Source organism: Bufo bufo, chromosome 7 (genome assembly GCF_905171765.1).
Source record: "Bufo bufo chromosome 7, aBufBuf1.1, whole genome shotgun sequence".
NCBI classification, from domain to species: domain Eukaryota; kingdom Metazoa; phylum Chordata; class Amphibia; order Anura; family Bufonidae; genus Bufo; species Bufo bufo.
Genome location: NC_053395.1, coordinates 197039196 through 197059506, shown reverse-complemented (window position 1 = coordinate 197059506; position 20311 = coordinate 197039196). Strand labels below are relative to the sequence as shown.

The 20311-nt window shown below is 41.9% G+C and overlaps 1 protein-coding gene across 1 annotated transcript in view; it reads right to left on the bottom strand.

The window, feature by feature from the left end:
- Positions 1–466: 466 nt before the first annotated feature.
- LOC121008290 (dipeptidyl peptidase 4-like) overlaps positions 467–20311 on the bottom strand; it is a 103343-nt gene continuing 83498 nt past the window's right edge. The window contains exons 15-26 of the mRNA XM_040440737.1: positions 19437–19484; positions 16573–16694; positions 15155–15202; positions 14916–15014; positions 12448–12517; positions 10704–10898; positions 7808–7862; positions 4844–4943; positions 4571–4635; positions 2570–2642; positions 2018–2091; positions 467–1006 (exon numbers count right to left, since the gene is read on the bottom strand). Coding sequence (XP_040296671.1) covers positions 908–1006; positions 2018–2091; positions 2570–2642; positions 4571–4635; positions 4844–4943; positions 7808–7862; positions 10704–10898; positions 12448–12517; positions 14916–15014; positions 15155–15202; positions 16573–16694; positions 19437–19484 — 1048 coding nt within the window. The 3' untranslated portion in view covers positions 467–907. The remainder of the gene's footprint in view (positions 1007–2017; positions 2092–2569; positions 2643–4570; positions 4636–4843; positions 4944–7807; positions 7863–10703; positions 10899–12447; positions 12518–14915; positions 15015–15154; positions 15203–16572; positions 16695–19436; positions 19485–20311) is intronic.

Here is a 20311-nt window from a genome sequence, read left to right as displayed (position 1 = left end):
GGTTGTGTCTAGTATTGCAATTCAACTCCATTGAAGTGAATAGGACTGAGACGCAATAGTGGATAGTCATGTCCTGGAAACCTCTTTGAAGTCACTATTTGAATGATCATCCGCCTTTCTCTAAATACCACTGTACATAATGATGGCCGCCTCCAAGGACTGTCACCAATGTTTCATATGAAGCAATGGCTGAACATCCAAAATATATTCATTTAAAATGTTTTAATCTCTTCAATGCAGAGATAAAGGTTAACTTGTAAAAATGACTCTCTCTTGCTAAGAAGAGAGCAATTGCTGACAATTTTGCGTGGGTCTGACTTGGCTCGCACGCCTTCTTAGTTTTCGCTTCTGCAAATTGTAAAGCAATGGGTTAAAACTTCCCTTTGAAATGAGATGTCCATAACCTGTTTTCATTATTCTTGAATTTTAGACAGGCTTAATAGGTTTGCTAATTAAGACAATATTATTGAGTACTTTCTGTTTTAATTAGACAGTAGTTAAAAATTCATAAACATGAGGAACAATTCCAAGTGCTTGAGTATTCCCTGAAGATCACATCTCTCGCAGTATAAGGGGATATGTATATTAATGCAACAATTCCTCAGGCATTTGAGGAGTTTACTTCGACATATAAATAGATTATCCTCCTAATTATTCATCCGCTATACATTAGGTAATGGGATCTAATATCTTAAAATACATTTATACTATTCAGGAGTGTATGTCCACTAGACTGTGTGTGTTTCATTCATTCCTACAGGAGTTACAAAAAATGGTGTCCTTGGCTTTGGTATTTGGGTCTAAATTTATTGATCTTTGCTTATTTATGATCATTTCGGGAAAAAAAAAGTCTCCTTTTATTTGTCACAGTGTAAAGGTCGAGGTTCCATAATGGATTTGTCCACCGTTATTGTAGATTGAAACATTGCTTCAGATAATGGCTCATATGGGTGTAGATGTGCCTGTTGGCCAGCCCTCCAATTCCATGGTCTTTATCGGTGTACCACTGAGAAGGCAAAGAACATACAGTTGTAAAAGGCTATTCCAGTAACTTACCGTATTTTTCACTCTATAAGATGTACTTTGTTTCCCCCCAAAAGTTCCATTACGGAAGTGCTCATTAGTACAGTAGGACCAGGGAGCGTTGAATACAGTGCTCCTTGTGCTGGCTGTACTCGCCCCTTCCTAGCCTGCAGAAGCTGAGCTCTGTGCTGTGACCTCCACACAGCGTGAGAACGTAGGCATGCTCTGTGACCTCACGCTATGTTATGTCAGGTCACAGCACAGCAGGAAGAGAGCTGGATCTCCAGTGATAGCCCAGTGCGGAGCAGGAGAGGCGAGTTAATTAATTTATTTTTTTGTTTGATCTGAGGTCTGATTAACACTGGGGATCTGATTAACATTGGGGGTGTGATCTCAGGTCTGATTTGGTGTCTGAGCTGAGGTCTAATTAACATTGGGGGTCTGATCTGTGGTCGGGTGACTGAGCTGAGGTCTGCTTAATATTGGGGGTTTGAGCTGAAGTCTAATTAACATTGAAGGTCTTATTAGAGGTCTGAGTTGAGGTCTGATTAAAGGGGTTATTCAATACTAAAAACTGCCCCCCAGGTGCTCGGGCCCCTCACAGGGAATATACTTACCTGGCTCCCCGCGCTGCTCCTGGTCCCTGCACCACCGCTGCTGTTTATCCCCATGCGCGGATGAAAACATCCCGTGTCGGGGGGAGCAGCCAATGGCAGGCGGGGACGGGGACTAGCCTCCCTAGCATCGCAGGTGACGCTAGGGAGGCTCCCCCTCGTCCCAATCTGCCATTGGCTGCTCCCCCCGACACCGGATGTTTTAAACCTTACCAACAGTATGTGAAGAGGATTCTTGAGCAGCAGTCGCACCTGGATCATTGGTGCCTAAGGGGGCCCCATGAATCCTCCACCATTTTACAAAGGGCACATGGTAGGTGATGAGCTCTGTTAGACATTTTGCAATAGATAGATATACAATAAACGGAAAATAAACTTACCATAGTCTCAAAGTCCACTCCGGCATCAACAAGAGCTTTTGAAATTTGTGCCGCTTGTTGAAAGTGAACATTGTCTAAGAAAATAAATTAAAAATTATTTTGTCAAAGATGGAAAGAGATTTGAACTAATCATATACATGTATAGTGAAACCTCTTTGAGCAGACCACCCTATCTAGGCCAAATTTTTAGTTCCCGTATATTCTATGCATATTAACCTTCTTCTCTTAGAGTGCCACCCAACCAGAAGACCTTACTTTTAAGGTAGTCATCTCAAAGAGGTTTCATTGTATTTTGATGTCTTTTTATTCATCTTTGTGAGGATCAAAAGTGGTTAATAATGAACATGTGTTGGCATCATGGTAGATCCAGACATTGATTCATATGAAATAATTATATTGCTAATAATTTACATTTGCAGACAATTAGTGTTAAAATAAAGAGTTCTGTCTCGGTCATCATGATGTAACATTTGGCCATCAAGTTTCTGTTTTGTCAGTTTTGATGGTAGAAATCTGTCACGGGTACTAGAAGACTAATTAGAGAAGGCTTACCATCTGCTGTGCCGTGGATTAGAAGGTATCCCACATCCTTAAACTTCGATGCTCTTGCCATGACTGTTGAACTCTGCAAAACAAAAAAAAACAGTTGACTCATTAATTTGATTTTTGCAATGCTATAATGAAGTTAAAGGGCCCCTTTTGAGAAATAAAATCATATATCAAGATAAAGACAGACTCTGCTTTCTGCCTAATTATTCCTTTGAAAACCGTGATTCTTTATCTTATTAAGAAATTAAACATTCTTGGTTTCTTTCTGTGTATGCATTGCTTTTTTTTGCATTAGGAAATCTTAAAGTGCTTTTCCATGGAAAATTAAAAAAAAGCTAATAATGGACTAGGACATGTTAAAAATGGCAAGCTTTACTTCCCTCTACTGATTCCCCACAACTGCAGTACAGAGACTGCTCTGGTCTCTGCTGCTCTGCACTTCCAGTCCCAGTCTGACGTGCAAGAAACACTAGGAAAGGTGCCTTAATGTCAGTGATTGGCTGAGCAGGCCTTTTCCAGCGTTTCTAGCATTTTAAGGGTGGACATTGCAGAGTAGTGTCAAAATGGCATGGGGGGAGGGGGTAATCCATGTTCTGGCCAATTTTTTAAATTGTCCCAGCAACACCGCTTTAAATAGCTCAAATAGCTTAAATAGCTCAAGTTGACCTGTCCTCATTTGGCAGAGTGGTGTATTCAGATTATAATGTCTACCAACTACAGTAGATATAGGGCTCAATAAGACTACACTCCTGCCCAAAGTAATGGAAGCATTGGTTAACATGTAGGTAACAGTGCGGGATAACTGAAACTCTTGGAGATCTGGCACTCCCAACCAATGTCTTACTGGGTCTTCTTCTTTGCCATAGGTCAAAGAGATATTGTAGAAAAGTTAAAAAAATAGGAATGAATTTCTTGTTTTCTCTAGTTTTTCTTTAACTATCATGTCTTCCATGAATTTTAAAAAAGTTGAATGTAGTGGCAAAAGATGACGCTACTTAAATTGACAGCGAAGACATCTGGGTCACTAGGAAAACTAGAGCGTTATAAGGTTTGTATTAGAGTTAGGTGTCTCTTGAGACGAGGAGCTCTTTGGAGTCTTCTCTTTTGCCTTACACTGGCAGGTAATTTCAGCTGCTCTTTGCAAATGTTAGCTACAGATTGTAAAACAAGAGTATTCAATATGCTGGTGTTTACCTATGGGCCCATTTCCATGATATGGTACAGAGATTCAATGTGATTTGGATGGCAAAGATCTCAAGTGGCCTTGGTGGTAGAGCTCCTCCTTAGCCGAGAGCTTAGATGAAGAACAGTTTTTCTTTGTGAGATTTGTGTGACAAGTAAGTATTATACTGTACAGACATGGCTATCATGGAAGAACCTAGGGAAGTGGTGACTAACCGTTTAGAGGCTGAGTGCCCAAACTGCAACCCAAAAACCCCTTATTTATTGCAAAGTGCAAACACAGCAATTTAACCTGAATACCAATATAGTATATCTTCCATGTACTTTATGATTTAGCTATAATAGCCTGCCTACATTCAGTGCGCTGCCTGTGCCGTTCATAGCGCGCCCTGCGCTGATGAATGGCAGGAAAAGTCTAAGGCATATTGGTACATCTTAGACTTTTTCCAGTGCATGGGTGCCCACAGAGAGGGCTCTGAGTGCCGCCTCTGGCACCCATGCCATAGGTTCGCCACTGCTGACCTACAGCTTTCATAAGGGCCCAAAGGCAGTCTGCTTCTGCCACATATTATTGGACTTTTCCATCATGTTTTATGCCATCAAATGCCTTTGAGAAACTTTCTTCTGTATTAAAGATTTTTTTTTTACTGAAAATGGGCACCTTAGTCAATCCTCAAATGGAACAGATAATGCGCTGAATGCGAAGAAAGAATATTGTGTTGACCATATTTGATCACAGAAGTTAGAAACAAAGAAATCCGATCAATGAAATGACATTGTTATCTCAATTACTTCTTCTATGAGCAGTTCTATTTCTCTTACCTCGTAATTCTCAAGATTATCTTCTGGTGTAGGAAGGCTCATGTACCTCTCTGTGTAAATAGTGTCTACAATGGAAAGATTATGGGATACATGACCAAAGGACATTCTTTATATATGGATACATTTGTTACAGTTTAATCTGCAAGCATTAGAATTTCTCAGTAATCTTGTGAGTCTCTTACACATTTGAAAAGGTGTAATTGCTATAGAATAGATCAATAAAACAGATTTATTTTTCAATGAGAAATAATTTAGCAATAATCAGTTACATACCATAATAATGCCAGCTTGATACTGGGGCTACTGCAATGCCACATTTGAACTCGCCACTTCCACTGCCAAGCACCATAGAAGTTACATAACCCCCATAAGACTGTGAAAACATAAGAACCCTTACTTACTCATAGGGTATAATTTTACATCTGTCAGCAGATTTGTACCTATGACACTGGCCGACCTGTTACATGTGCACTTGGCAGCTGAAGACATCTGTGTTGACCCCATGTTCATATGTGCCCGCATTGCAGAGAAAAATGATGTTATAATAAATGCAAATGAGCCTCTAGGAGCAACGGGGGCGTTGTTAGATTTAGCGACTCTGCTTTCTTTGCAGCTGCCGCGCCCTCTGCACTTTGATTCACAGGACAAGGTGTGATGAGATTTTTACTGTCTGGTCCTGTCAATCAAAGTGCAGAGGACGCAGCAGCTGCAAAAAGAGCAGAGCCTCTAGGTGTAACGGCAACGCCCCCGTTGCTCCTAGAGGCTCATTTGCTTATATTCTCATCATTTTTCTCAGCAATGAGGGCACATATAAACATGGGACCAACACAGATGCCTTATATCTATCTCATATCTATCTATCTGTAAAACATTGGCCACATTTTGTGAAATTATTTCATGAAGATAAAATGTCCTCAGCCATTAGTGGCAACTGAATGTTCATTAAAGGGGTTGTCCTATTACAACAGCTTATCCTCTATCCACAGCACTGGCGGATCCAGGGGGGGGGGCAATTTTATTGCGCTCATCTCCATAGTCATAGATGGCTGTGCTGAAAATGCGAACGGGCAGGGGAGGGAGAGGTGTGTCCCTTCACTTTCCTCTGATAGGCTGCAGGCACTAGGCCGGCAGCCTATCAGAGGGCGGCGCGATGACGTCAGAGGGCGGCGCGATGACGTCATCGCGCCGCCCTGAGCCGTACAGCATGGGACACAGGCTGGAAGAGGCCTGCATCGCATCGCTGACATGGAGGTAAGTATAAGTGTTTTTTTTTTTTTTATATGTACAATAGTTTTACTGCCACATTAGGGGGGGCCTCTTGTTACTGGCACATTACGGGGGGCCTCTTGTTACTGGCAGATTAGGGGGGCCTCTTGTTACTGGCATATTAGGGGGGCCTCTTGTTACTGGCACATTAGGGGGGCCTCTTGTTACTGGCAGATTAGGGGGGCCTCTTGTTACTGGCAGATTAGGGGGGCCTCTTGTTACTGGCAGATTAGGGGGGCCTCTTGTTACTGGCAGATTAGGGGGGCTCTTGTTACTGGCACATTAGCGGGGGCTCTTGTTACTGGCACATTAGGGGGGCTCTTGTTACTGGCACATGATTGGCGGGGGCTCTTGTTACTGGCACATGATTGGGGGGCTCTTGTTACTGGCACATGATTGGGGGGCCTCTTGTTACTGGCACATGATTGGGGGGCCTCTTGTTACTGGCACATTAGAGGGGCTCTTGTTACTGGCACATTAGGGGGCCTCTTGTTACTGGCACATTAGGGGGGCTCTTGTTACTGGCACATTAGGGGGGCTCTTGTTACTGGCACGTGATTGGGGGTTGCTCTTGTTACTGGCACATGATTGGGGGGCTCTTGTTACTGGCACATGTTTGAAAGGCTCTTGTTACTGGCAAATTAGGGGGGCTCTTGTTACTGGCACATTAGGGGGGCCTTTTGTTACTGGCACATGATCGGGGAGCATTTATGGGGGCACATGATTGGGGCACTTATTACTGGCACATTATTGGTGGGTACTATAGGGGCATCTACTGAGGCCACAAAGAAGGGGTATTTTATATGGGGGCTCTGTACAGTAGCATTTTATACTGGGACACATTATGGTAGGTACTATGGGGAAAGAGGGAGAGGAGTACTATGGGGTCATCTACGGGGGGCACTAAGAAGGGGTATTTTATACTTGCAAATTATGAAGGACACTGAGGGCATCTACTGGGGCACTATATATGGGGCATTTTATACTGGTACATTATGGGGGCACTAGGAGGAAGGGGGTGTGGAGCACTATGGGGGCATTTACTGGGGGCACTGTATAGGGGTATTTTCTACTGGCACATTATGGGGGCACTATGGGGACATTAGCTCACCTGGGGGCATTACAAGGGGGTATTTTTTGGAGGAGAATTATTACTACTGGGGGGGCATTATGATGGGCTTTATTACTCCCCCATGGTATTACCCCCTAGTAGCAGAACCAGCCTCTCTCTGCTCTGCTATCCCTCTGCCCCTTCTCCAAATCCTTATTATGAAATATTTCTCATTAGGATAAAACACATCATCAGCCAAAGTGTTGAAGTGGTGTCCGAGATCCCAAGGGCCAAGCCAAGTAATTGTAAGTTTTCATGTGAAATATGTTTGTTATACACATATAGCCTACACTGTGCCACACAATATACAGTATACCGCTACACTGTGTAGTCTTGTGGCGGCAGACAGAAAATAATCTGGAAGTGCCCCTCCCGAGACCAGGCTCTGGATCCGCCACTGATCCACAGGATAGGGAATAAGTGTCTGATCGTCAGGAGTCTGACCACTGGGTCTCCTTCCGATCATGTGTTCTGTGATCATGTGGCTGTGTTTCCCCGTTTGAATAGAGTAGTAGTATGTGCGCTGCTGCCTCCTTCAGCTCTGTGGGGATGTCTGAGCGTTTGTTGGCTATCTATGGCAGTCTCATAGAGTTGAATGGCTAGGTGGAAACACATGCACGTCTGCCGCGCCATTCAAATAGGGGAACACAGGGCCCAGTTCTCATGATCAGTGGTCCAAACCTTATTGTAATGATACAACCCCTTTAACCCTGTTGTGAGTCTTACTCCATAGAACTGAAGACTTAATACGGGCTCCATAATACAGCTATGTAAAAGCGGCCTTACTCAACAATGTCACAAGACTCTATCCCATGAGAAATCTCCCATCAGTTCTATGAAAAGAGTATTTGAACACTTACCCAGCCCCAAATAGCTATTCTTTTTTCATCAACAAATCCCAGCGATTTGAAATGCCTAAATGAGAAAGCACATGCCACAAGTAAACCAAAAAGAGAAAAAATAGTCTAAAATTGTAATAGTAGTGCATGCTTAGTCCATCTATTCCCCCTGTCAGAGGCAAACCCGCAAAAACTATAACATGGTGTTCAAAGGTAAATATGCATTTTAAGAGGTACCCTATGTGCAGGCATTGATTAAGGGCAGAACCCTGGACCTTGGGGTATGTTAGTAGGTTCTTTTGATTTCCTCTTCTCTTCCCTTACTAAAAGCCTTGAGTGAGAAAACTGTGTTTGTACTTTTTACTTTCAATAACCCAAAGTGTTCGGAAAAGATATCCATGTGTTCATGAGAAGATCTCCAGCAGCAAAAAGACCCTAAAGCTGAGGTTAGACACCTATTGGTACTGGTTACTCTGTGTCATCAAAGACCAAGGAAGAAATTTAAAGATTCCTTCTTTAGGAGAATAGCAAATGGGACCCCTACTTTCAGTAGATCTTAATACATGTCTATCTCTGCACCAGATTTCTCCTCCAGCCTGAGCACCTGTGATAAATCTGGTGCAGGTCTAGACAGCCGGTCTAAGCGTACACTATCTACAGGATTAGTAAATCTGGCCCTATGTCTCCTTGGAGTGGTTATGTTGAGAGGCCTATTCAGTGTCTTTAGGGAAGCACCTAGCCTTTCTGCTGCCTGAGGCGAAAACTGAAACGGCACCCAACCCCCCCAATGCCAATTTCTTAACCTAACCCCTTCTCTCCAGTCCTACTGTTAAAGACATACTTGGAAAACATTACATACAGAGCTACAAAACATACAGGGTAATACAGCGCCACATATTGTGCCCACTGTGCTTCCCAATACTATACTGTAGAAACAGATAATCCCCCTTCCGCTGCCCCCCTCTTGCCCCTACCTGGTGCTGCCTGAGGCAATCGCCTCACCTCATTGGTGGTGCACCACTGAGTTTCTTTCTCTGGAGATAACTAAGGGCCATTTTACATGGGTTGATTTACAGGGCGATGATTGGGATCAAACCATTTGTTCCTGATCATTGCTGATCATTCTGGTGCAATCATCCTCATACAGTTTGTCAGCAGCACATGCCTCTTTACACAGGGAGATTTACTGCAGACTAATGATTTTATGGCTCTTTTACAAGGTCTGAGGATCATATGAATGCTTGTTCCTGTTAAGTGGTACATGTAAAGGTGCAGTGATCACCCAGACACTTGTTTATCAGGTGACCACCAGCAGCACATAGGATGGTCTATTTGTGGACAGCACATTGTCTTGTGTAAACAGGGATGTGCTCTTGACAAACAATGCATCCTTACAGGGATGAGTGATCATAGTGTAGATCATTCATCTCCATACAGATGGCATAATTGTTACATATAAACGCATCTCTACTGCACTGAATGATCGGGCAATGATCAGGGCATTGGCCTGTGCATCGGCCCATGTAAAAGGGCTCTTTGGTGCCACATTAAAGATGCAATCATTCTTAATAATTCTATTGATCCTCAGCCCGTGTAAAAGCACCCTAAAGCTGGATTTAGACTGGGCAATAATCTGGCAGATTATCGGGAACGAATGTTCCTGTGAATGCTCGTTCCCAACAATCTGCCCTTCTAAAGGTGCAGCCGATCACCCAATGAATGAGTGAAATGCTCGTTCATCGGGTGAAACTGTTCTTGCAGACAAGTAAATTATTGTTTCTGGGCAGCAGATTGTGCTGTCTAAACAGTGGTCTGCTGCCAAGAAACAATGCAGCTGTATGAGGAAGAGCGATCATAATAACAATCCCTCATCCTCATACTGTGGAGGTGATCGCTGCATGTAAATGCACTGCTTCACCCTCACTGAATGAGCAGCCAGTTTTGGGGAAGAAAGCATTCTGCTCGACATGTCTAAATCCAAATCCACCTAAAAGGAATTTTCTCATTTCAACAAATGGCATTTATGATGTAGAGAAAGTTACTACAAGGCACTTACTAATGTATTGTTATTATCTATATTGCTTCCTTTGCTGTCTGGATTCATTTTTCTATCACATTATACACTGCTTGTTTCCATGGTTACAGACCACCCTGCAATCCATCAGTGGTGGTCGTGCTTGCACACTAAAGGAAAAAGCATCAGCCTCTCTGGTGGCCGGGACCATGGGAGCGCACATAGGCTGGTGCTTTTTCCTAGAATGTGCAAGCACGACCACCACTGATGGATTGCAGGGTGGTCTGTAGCCATGGAAACGAGCAGTGTATAATGTGATAGAAAAATGAATCCAGCCAGCAAAGGAAGCAATATGGACAATCACAATATATTAGTAAGTGGCTTGTATTAACTTTCTCTACATGATAAATGCCACTTACTGAAGTGAGACAACCCCTTTTACTCCTCAGCTGTCTGAAAGAATCTGATTAAACCCTTTAATCCATAACTCTTTCAGTGCCAGAAAGCCATGAAGCTCATTGTGTGAAAATGATATCTACATTTTGTTGTGGCTGAATGCGGTACTGCAACTTACTGCATCTGTGGCCCAGTCAAGCTATGAGTTTTACATTGAGTCTGTCAGAGACTCGGTCTGTAGCCCTTTTCTCTGAACTCCTGACAGCTCACAAACACTCATTTAAGCCATATTTGTACCAGTTTCATAAGAATTTAGCATCTTAAAGTGAAAAAGCAGTAGACAAAAAATGTTGAACATTTTTAATAAAGACCAAATGAAAAAAATGATCTTTAGCCCAAAATAAGTAAAATGCAACATGCAACAATAAAAAAAACTGTCCCCAAAAGGTGTCCATTGCCTTTAAGCTAGTGCTTTATTATTGACACTAACAGAATATATAATCTCACCTGGCGGCCTCGATCTGATCTTCTACCTCTACTGTTCCGAGTCTTCGATATAACTGGTGTAAGATTTTGTCACCCTGATATCCACTCCCTCGGCCATCAAAGCTGGCTACAATAACTTTCTCAGTACTGGCAAGGTAAGTGGCCCAGTTGAGCCTGAAATATTGATCAACCTTCTGACTGCAAGGACCGCCGTATCTGCAGAGAGTAATACCTTTGTTAGGAGAATATCAATATTATCTTCAGTACAAAGGGGGTCATTTATTAAACAGAAATAAGCCTAAATTAGGAGATTTTCTGGAGCAGATTGCGGCACAAAGTTCCTTTGCGCCGCTATCTGCGACCTTTACCTGCTCACGCCAGTTCTAAAAAAGTGGATGTAGCATGGGCAGGGAAGGGAACTGCCCAGGAGGCCCATCTCATTTACCATTTTTTGGTGCCTTTTCTATGCGTAGAAAATGGACTAAATGTAAGAAGTCAAGGGACTGTCTTACACTTAGAAGTGGGGGTTGATCCGCCGAAGTTATGTAGAGGCTTGCAGCTCTTCATAACTGTGACAGATCCACCGCCAGCGCAGGGCTTTATTAAGGCTTGTGTCTAAAACGCCGGTCTTAATAAATAGTGCCCCAAAATCTTTTCCTAGGCATAAATGGTAGATGCTTCTGCAGTCCTTCAGTTTTTGCAATTGTGATAAAAGGTCAGCTTTTGGCTAAGGAGCCAGAGCTGTGATTTGTCAGCAGCACAAGACTATGTATAGGTGATGAATGTATAAAAATACCATTATTAGCGATGGGGGTAAGCTGCCATTACATCATCAATAATCAGGTTCGCACTGGGGTTCCTTGGGTTCACCAGAGGAAATTCTTTTCGGGGCCCAACACCCATATCGACAATAAAGTCTAATACGTTTTTATTCAAAGGACTAGACCCTAGTGGCAAGTTATTGTCTCCACAGGCAGCTCCAAATGTTATTTTTTTTTCTCTTCGACCTTTGGGACCCAATATAGTATCAGAGTCTGGGTCTGGTGGGCCATTCTGATACTGGACTCCATGGATTTATAATGAGTCCTTTCAGTTACGTCCATGGGACAGAATCTCCAACGTGAATAGCATAGCCCAAGTGAAGAGCATGCATGAACTGTCACGTGTTTCCCTACGCATACAGCAGGTGCCAAATGACATCATGCCACTTGTTATTAAATAATTCTATATCAAATAAAAAAAAAAGAATTAAAGGGGTCGCCCCATTAGGACAGCCTCTGTTTATATGCCCTATTAGGGCTTATAGATGTCATTGAAAGGGTAGCTTAATGTCATCAAGGAGTGAGAGAATCTGGTTGAATGGCAGCCAGCTAACTTCTTTTTTGAAAAAGGTCTGTCTTCCTTTAAGGGGTTGTTCATTCCTTTACTGTTGATGTCTTATCCTCAGGATAAGCCATCAAGATCTGACCAGTGGAGGTCAGACACCCCGGACTCTCACTGATGAGCTGTTCTGCAGTACAGTAGCTCTGGCGCCGGTAGTTGGCGTTGAATTTATACAGCTCCGTCCCTTGGGTATTGGACAGAGCTGGTTACAAGCTCCGTCTACTGCTTCTCTAAAAAAGAGCTGATTGGCAAGGGTGGTGAAGTTGTCAGAACTCATCGATCTGATATTGTTCGCTTATTTTCAGGAGTGGACACCCTTTAAAGGTTTAATTCACTTAGAAGACAAAATGTATTTTTTATGTGAAATGTAAAGAGTACTTACACATCGATCAGCAGAGGGTATTTCTTTGATTTATCAAAGTGTGGAGGCAAAGTCAAGATATACCACAAATCTGAAAGAAGAAAACAACTAGTTCTATATATTTGTAGATCTAGAGATCACTTTCATACAGAGGAATGGTAACTAGTACTGTTCTCCTCATTTACATGACGGAAACTAAAAGGTTAAAAAAATTGAATACATTTTTCATTAATAGAAATGAACCAATTAGATTGTTTCCACTGGTAGATATTGGAAATAAAGCAGCAGGACACTGCATTCAATTCTTTGTATAATACAATGGGTTATGATAGCAACTAGCATTTAAGGTTTGTTGGCCCTTTAAAAAGGCATCACACATGGTATACCAGTACAGATTCCAAAGAAATAGGTGGCTGCCAAAATGCTGTAGTCAAACAATCATGTAATGTTTTATTCTGAGCTTCAGCTACATGTTATAGATCTGTGAGTACAATCACTTTAAGAACACCTGTCAGCAGGAGGATCAACCCCATTAAACGAGGTATACTACCTAGTAGTTGGCATTATTTTAATTATCTGGATCCACTTTTCCAGACAATATACCTGATTTAATATGGTTATTCCTGCTGATAGGAGTTTAAAGGCTATGTACAGTATACCTTTGGAGGCAATTTTTGCTTATGATTGCATTTTACAAATTTTTGGCAAAAATCCTATTTTCAATTGGCCTTTATTAAAAATGTTGAATTGTTTTCTAACTGTGTGACTGATACTCTCACTGTCACTTTTCTTCTAATAACCCTTATCTCTAAACTACTTAGAGATCATAAACACTTATTTTAAAACACATTCTTATCAGTAAGACAAGGATTGAATTTTGATGAGTGTTTATAAGGTCTGAGAGCAGAGATAAGGAGTCTGTCTGGTCCCCAGAGAGATAAAGAGTCTATCTGCTCCCCAGATGATGGACAAGACAATAAATCCACAGGCAGCTAGTGGAGCATCTCATCTATGTATACAAAAAAGGATTCCATATTTTTTGTATAAAATTTGATTAAACAAATGATATTTAGCTCAAAATAAGTACAATGCAATAATAAAAAAAATTGCCCCCAAAGGTGTACATACAGTAGCCTTTAAAGTCAAGAAAAATTTGGGAGGCACAAGCAAAGGCAAGTAGAAAAAGAATGCAGCTTTACTAAAGATCGAGAAATCTAGTAATTATTTTACTGGACTTCTGAATCTTCCATAAAGCTGAATTATTATTCTACGTGGCTGTGCTTGTGACAAGCAGTTTTTTTCTTAACAACGATTGCATTCTTCATCCAACACACATGAAGCTTCTACGCCTTGCTTGCCCATATGACTTTAGTATAGGGCTCAGATATGTTATTAATGTCATCCCTAAGGCAAGCACCTCCTTTCTACTCTGTCTACTCCATTAGCAGTCCTTAAAGGGGTTGTCTCATCATGGACAATGGGGGCATATCGCTAGGGTATGCCCCCATTGTCTTATAGGTGTAGGTCCGCACCTATATCAAGAACGAGGCCCCGCAAGTGAAGGAGGGGCACTGCGCATGCACAGCCGCCCTCCATTCATTTTCTATGGGGCCGGCGAAAATAGCCAAGCACTGGCTTGGCTATTTCTGTCAGCCCCATAGAAATGAATGGGAGCGGGGGCCGCGAATGCGCGGTACGCTCCCATTCAATTTTATGGGGAGCCGGCTTGGTGGTGGCCAGACGAGAGTCCTCCAGCCACCACCTTGCGGGGCTCCGTTCTCGATATAGGTGCGGGTTCAGATGTTTCTATATCCTCCATTCATGGACAGAATTTACATGTGTATACACTGGCCTCCCTCATTCTTGGGATTTTTGGGTAAGTATCCTCAGTGTTCAAACCTTTATGGCAAATCTAATCGTATGCCGCAAAATTCTTTGGTGGGGAAACCACTTTAATTTGTCAAAGGTCACATTTGAATGCAAGACAATGCGTCTCATGCCATTTTACTGAACCAAGTTCAGATGACCATAGAACTTTATGGTTAAATAAGATTATTTTAGTGGAATCATGAAGGGTCCGGGTGTTGCAGACAGGGGCCATTGGCCATAGACTCTACAGGGTAATTTCCCAGTGGGCCGATGCCCTGAAGCCCTCTTGATGGCCGCAGGCCCGGTAAATAATGATTTGATGCTCAACGGGTGCAGTTGCCCTCCTGAATTCAACTGTATTACTGTTCTCATGATGGTGATACAGTTGAATACTGTGGTGAGAACGGCAGTATTTTTGTTATATGAAACCAGTGTAATCTGCCACTTCCGTACTATTATCACAGCGCTCAGTAGTCTGATAGGGATCAATCCGAACCCAAGAACAGATGTGACACTAGTTGGGGAAGAAACCAGCCATGCTTCTCTCATGATAAACTATTCCTTTAATCCTGTGGTTAGAAGACTTTGAATGCAATAAAACTACAGATATGGAAACTTACCAAAATTATGAAGTTTTATAGATTTTCTTTCTTTTGTAGGTAGTTGGATATCATTAAGCAAAGCACTTAATTCTTCGTTACTTTCCAAAACTTTTACCACTAAAAGAACATAACAACAAGAATGCTTTATGAAGACTACTAAGGTTAAAGGAACACAATAAGAATGACATTTTTAATTTGTTTATAATTTTTTTTGATAAAGATGTAAAGAAATAGAAAAGACCATTCTCATATCTTACTTGTATCATTGGTGCTTCTGTAAAGAGTATAGAAAGGGATTCCTGGACCTATTCAGTGGAGAGACAGGGACATATGTAAATATGTTTAAGATGTCAAAAATGTTGGATATTAGGGTTAACCCAGTGAATTTCCACCACCATCTTGGATAAAAGGATTTTCCAGGATTTTAGAATTCAAGATCTATCCTTAGCATTGATTATCAGGGGCAACCTGGCCATAGACCCTACTGGGAAACTTTGTGTTGGGCTGATGCCCAGGGGGCCACCTGAGACCTCCTCAATGTAAGTAATGATCTGACGCTCCTAGAGCTGGGAGCGTCAAGTACATGTATCTGGCTGGCAGGTGCCCTTTTGACTCCTGAATTCAACTGTATTGCCACCACAGTCGGGAATCTTTTGGGAGGGAATTTTGTGGTGCTGGATGGTATTGCATGGGGCACTGTGGTATTTAGTTTTGCTGGAGTGGTATTTTGTGTCTCAAAATGGTATTTCTGGCTCTGCCTACTTATGTTGGCTCTGCCTTCTATCAATTTGGACCCACCTACAACATGGGGCCACTTTTAGTTTTTTTTATAGGGCCACTTAAAATTCCCAGTCTACCCCTGTAGGTCATTGATATTAGATTGTTGGGATCTGACCCTCGTCACCCTTACTGATTCCAGCACAGTTCTGAACACTGCGTAGTCACCATGCCTAAGGATAGGTCATCAATAATATACTCCTGGAAAACCTCTTTAACCCAATAATTTACAATAATACAATAATAATAATAATAATACTAGTCTACATTGAATAATGAGAGCGATCAATATTGTAAAATGTGTAAATTTATGAGAAGATGGTGAAGATGGTAAATTTTGATAGTCTATAAATGTGTCCAGTTTCACACACATGTTTTCAGTAGCGTTTTTTTGTACTTTTTTTGGGACAAAAACACAGCAGGCAGATGTACCGGTATATAGTAAAATAATTTGAAAGGTTATATACACAACACTTTTCCTTTTGCCACTTTTGTAGCATTCTGAAATTTCTGTAGCTTTAGGTATTAATGTTTTTTTCTGCCTTTTCTCCATAGTCTTCCCAATAGAACTTCAAAATTTCCAAAAAAACTTCTTGTACAAAATGTTGCATAATGCAAGTAACAGGCAGTTTAAAAATGCAGAAAAACTTGTGTTAGGGAGACCTAAAATTCCCTTTTTTCTCTGTAATTATACCAATATAACTACAGGTGGAATGGAATTTTCAAATTGGCACAATTCTTGGTACAAAATAAAAAGTGCAAAAAACTTTTTGTTTAATAAAAACCAAAAACATAATGAATAAATAAAATATTATTTTAATTACAAATTTTTTTTTTATGAATTGGCACAAAATGTAAATGTATTTATAAAGCTGGAAACGGCATGTACAGTACTCACCATTACAGTTTAGCGAATAATATTTTCCATTTTTGCTAAAATACGCAGAGTAATGTTGGCATCTTTCAGGGAGCAGTTTGCAGGTAACACATTGTGCAGTATGTGGGTAAACCAACTTCATCCTGTTGGGAAGATTTTTTTCCAAAATTGACATTTATTGTAGAAGGCTGCCAGTGTACAACCAGTTAGGGCTGATTGACACGACCGTGCTGGGCCTGGGAAACACGGCCCGTGTGTCGGCCGCATTTTCTGGACCCACCACATATCCCCTGACCCGAACGGACTGCATCATAGTGATTTATGATACAGTCCTTTCCTATGTAATCGCTGCTCTATCGTACTGTACTCACATGGATGGTGTGAATACCGTACATAGCGGCAGCATAACGTGAATGGCACCTGACTGCTGCAGCCATTCAACTTGAATGGGTCCGTGATCTGTCCACATCGCAAAAAAGTAGTGCACGCACTACTTTTTTTGCGGTGCGGTGGCATGGAGTGCTTCCGTGGGCTTCCGTTCCTTGCCTCCGTTCCGCATCTCCCGGATTGCGGACCCATTGAAGTGAATGGGTCCGCGATCCGTGATGCACGCGGCCGGTGCCCGTGTATTGCGGACCACGGGCAGCTTGCGGTCGTGTGCATGAGCCCTAAATCAGTATAATGTTGTGTGCTCCTGTGAAACAAGCAGTGTCCATAACAGGGAATCACAGTGGTTAGCATTAGTGCCTTCGACCAAGGACAACATCTGCATGGAGTTTGTATGTTCTCCCCATCTTTGTGTGGGTTTCCTACAGTTATTCTGGTTTCCTTCCACACTGTGAAAGACATACTGATAGGGAAAGTAGATTGTGAGCCCCATTGTGGACAGCCTGATGCTGAATATAGTAGTGCTATATAAATTTCCATGCAGGACACACTGGTCTGAAGGCACTCTAACTGCAATAAATCTTGGATAACCTGTTCACACAATTTGTTTTTGGTGCTTGTTTTCATGCGTTTTCTGTGCAGAATCTGCGCCCAAAGAAAACTCTAAAAAGGGTCAGATTAATTTCCATGGTAGGAAGAACTTTTCCCACTCTTTTTTTCCCACACAGTTTTTTTCAGCGTGGAAAAAAAAAACAAGCATGCTCTATCTTGGAGCGGAATCCGCGCTAATTCTCCCATTGAAATCAATGAGAAGCTGAAAGAAAAAATGCAACAGCGTTTTTTTCAGCGTGTTTTCAAAATCTGTCATCTGAACATCCCCTAAAGGTCTTGTTAAAGTTACTACAGGGAGTGCAGAATTATTAGGCAAGTTGTATTTTTGAGGATTAATTTTATTATTGAACAACAACCATGTTCTCAATGAACCCAAAAAACTCATTAATATCAAAGCTGAATATTTTTGGAAGTAGTTTTTAGTTTGTTTTTAGTTTTAGCTATTTTAGGGGGATATCTGTGTGTGCAGGTGACTATTACTGTGCATAATTATTAGGCAACTTAACAAAAAACGAATATATACCCATTTCAATTATTTATTTTTACCAGTGAAACCAATATAACATCTCAACATTCACAAATATACATTTCTGACATTCAAAAACAAAACAAAAACAAATCAGTGACCAATATAGCCACCTTTCTTTGCAAGGACACTCAAAAGCCTGCCATCCATGGATTCTGTCAGTGTTTTGATCTGTTCACCATCAACATTGCGTGCAGCAGCAACCACAGCCTCCCAGACACTGTTCAGAGAGGTGTACTGTTTTCCCTCCTTGTAAATCTCACATTTGATGATGGACCACAGGTTCTCAATGGGGTTCAGATCAGGTGAACAAGGAGGCCATGTCATTAGATTTTCTTCTTTTATAGCCTTTCTTGCCAGCCACGCTGTGGAGTACTTGGACGCGTGTGATGGAGCATTGTCCTGCATGAAAATCATGTTTTTCTTGAAGGATGCAGACTTCTTCCTGTACCACTGCTTGAAGAAGGTGTCTTCCAGAAACTGGCAGTAGGACTGGGAGTTGAGCTTGACTCCATCCTCAACCCGAAAAGGCCCCACAAGCTCATCTTTGATGATACCAGCCCAAACCAGTACTCCCCCTCCACCTTGCTGGCGTCTGAGTCGGACTGGAGCTCTCTGCCCTTTACCAATCCAGCCACGGGCCCATCCATCTGGCCCATCAAGACTCACTCTCATTTCATCAGTCCATAAAACCTTAGAAAAATCAGTCTTGAGATATTTCTTGGCCCAGTCTTGACGTTTCAGCTTGTGTGTCTTGTTCAGTGGTGGTCGTCTTTCAGCCTTTCTTACCTTGGCCATGTCTCTGAGTATTGCACACCTTGTGCTTTTGGGCACTCCAGTGATGTTGCAGCTCTGAAATATGGCCAAACTGGTGGCAAGTGGCATCTTGGCAGCTGCACGCTTGACTTTTCTCAGTTCATGGGCAGTTATTTTGCGCCTTGGTTTTTCCACACGCTTCTTGCGACCCTGTTGACTATTTTGAATGAAACGCTTGATTGTTCGATGATCACGCTTCAGAAGCTTTGCAATTTTAAGAGTGCTGCATCCCTCTGCAAGATATCTCACTATTTTTGACTTTTCTGAGCCTGTCAAGTCCTTCTTTTGACCCATTTTGCCAAAGGAAAGGAAGTTGCCTAATAATTATGCACACCTGATATAGGGTGTTGATGTCATTAGACCACACCCCTTCTCATTACAGAGATGCACATCACCTAATATGCTTAATTGGTAGTAGGCTTTCGAGCCTATACAGCTTGGAGTAAGACAACATGCATAAAGAGGATGATGTGGTCAAAATACTCATTTGCCTAATAATTCTGCACGCAGTGTAGTTGCAGGCAAATAAGCTACAAAATCTTACTTGTAAAGATGTCTGAATGATGGCTCTCCTTCATTACTTATATAATACCTAAGAAAGAAGAAAACGGATTGGTTACTGACTCTCTGCCCCAGGAAATAAAGTCATCACTAAATAGAGTGGAGTCACAAGTGGAGCAAACGCTGTGTATTTTCTGCAGGGGAATTACATACCGAAAATCCTCAGCGTTTGGCCTCTTTCACACAACCATATGGCTTTTTCAGTGTTTTGCAGCCCGTTTTTCATGGATCTCTTGTTCCGTTTTTTGTTTCCGTTGTTCTGTTTTTTCCGTTGCGTTTTTCCGTATGGCATATACAGTATACATTAATTACATAGAAATAATTGGGCTGGGCAAAACATTTTCAATAGATGGTTCCGCAAAAACAGAACGGATACGGAAGACATACGGATGCATTTCCGTATGTGTTCCGTTTTTTTTGTGGACTCATTAACTTGAATGGAGCCACGGAACGTGATTTGCGGGCAATGATAGGAACGGAAAAACTGAAACGGAATGCTTACGGAGTGCATTCCGTTTTTTTTGAGGAACCATTGAAATGAATGGTTCCATATACGGACCATATACGGAACGCAAAATACAGCCCGTAAACGGAAAAAAAAAACGGACGTGTGAAAGAGGTCTTTAAGGGAGATTTCACATCTGTCTCATTTTCTGTTCTTCTGATTCGTGAGAAGAACAGGAAAAAAAACAGGATCCTGTAAAAAAAAAAACACATCCTGCTGCACATTTGGCATCCGTTTGAGTCATTTGCATCTGAGATCTGTTTTTGGACAGAAAAAAAGGACTGCACGCAGTACTTACCTCAGCAGTGTCACACTGTAAGAAATTTGCAGTGTAAGGCCTCTTTCACACGAGC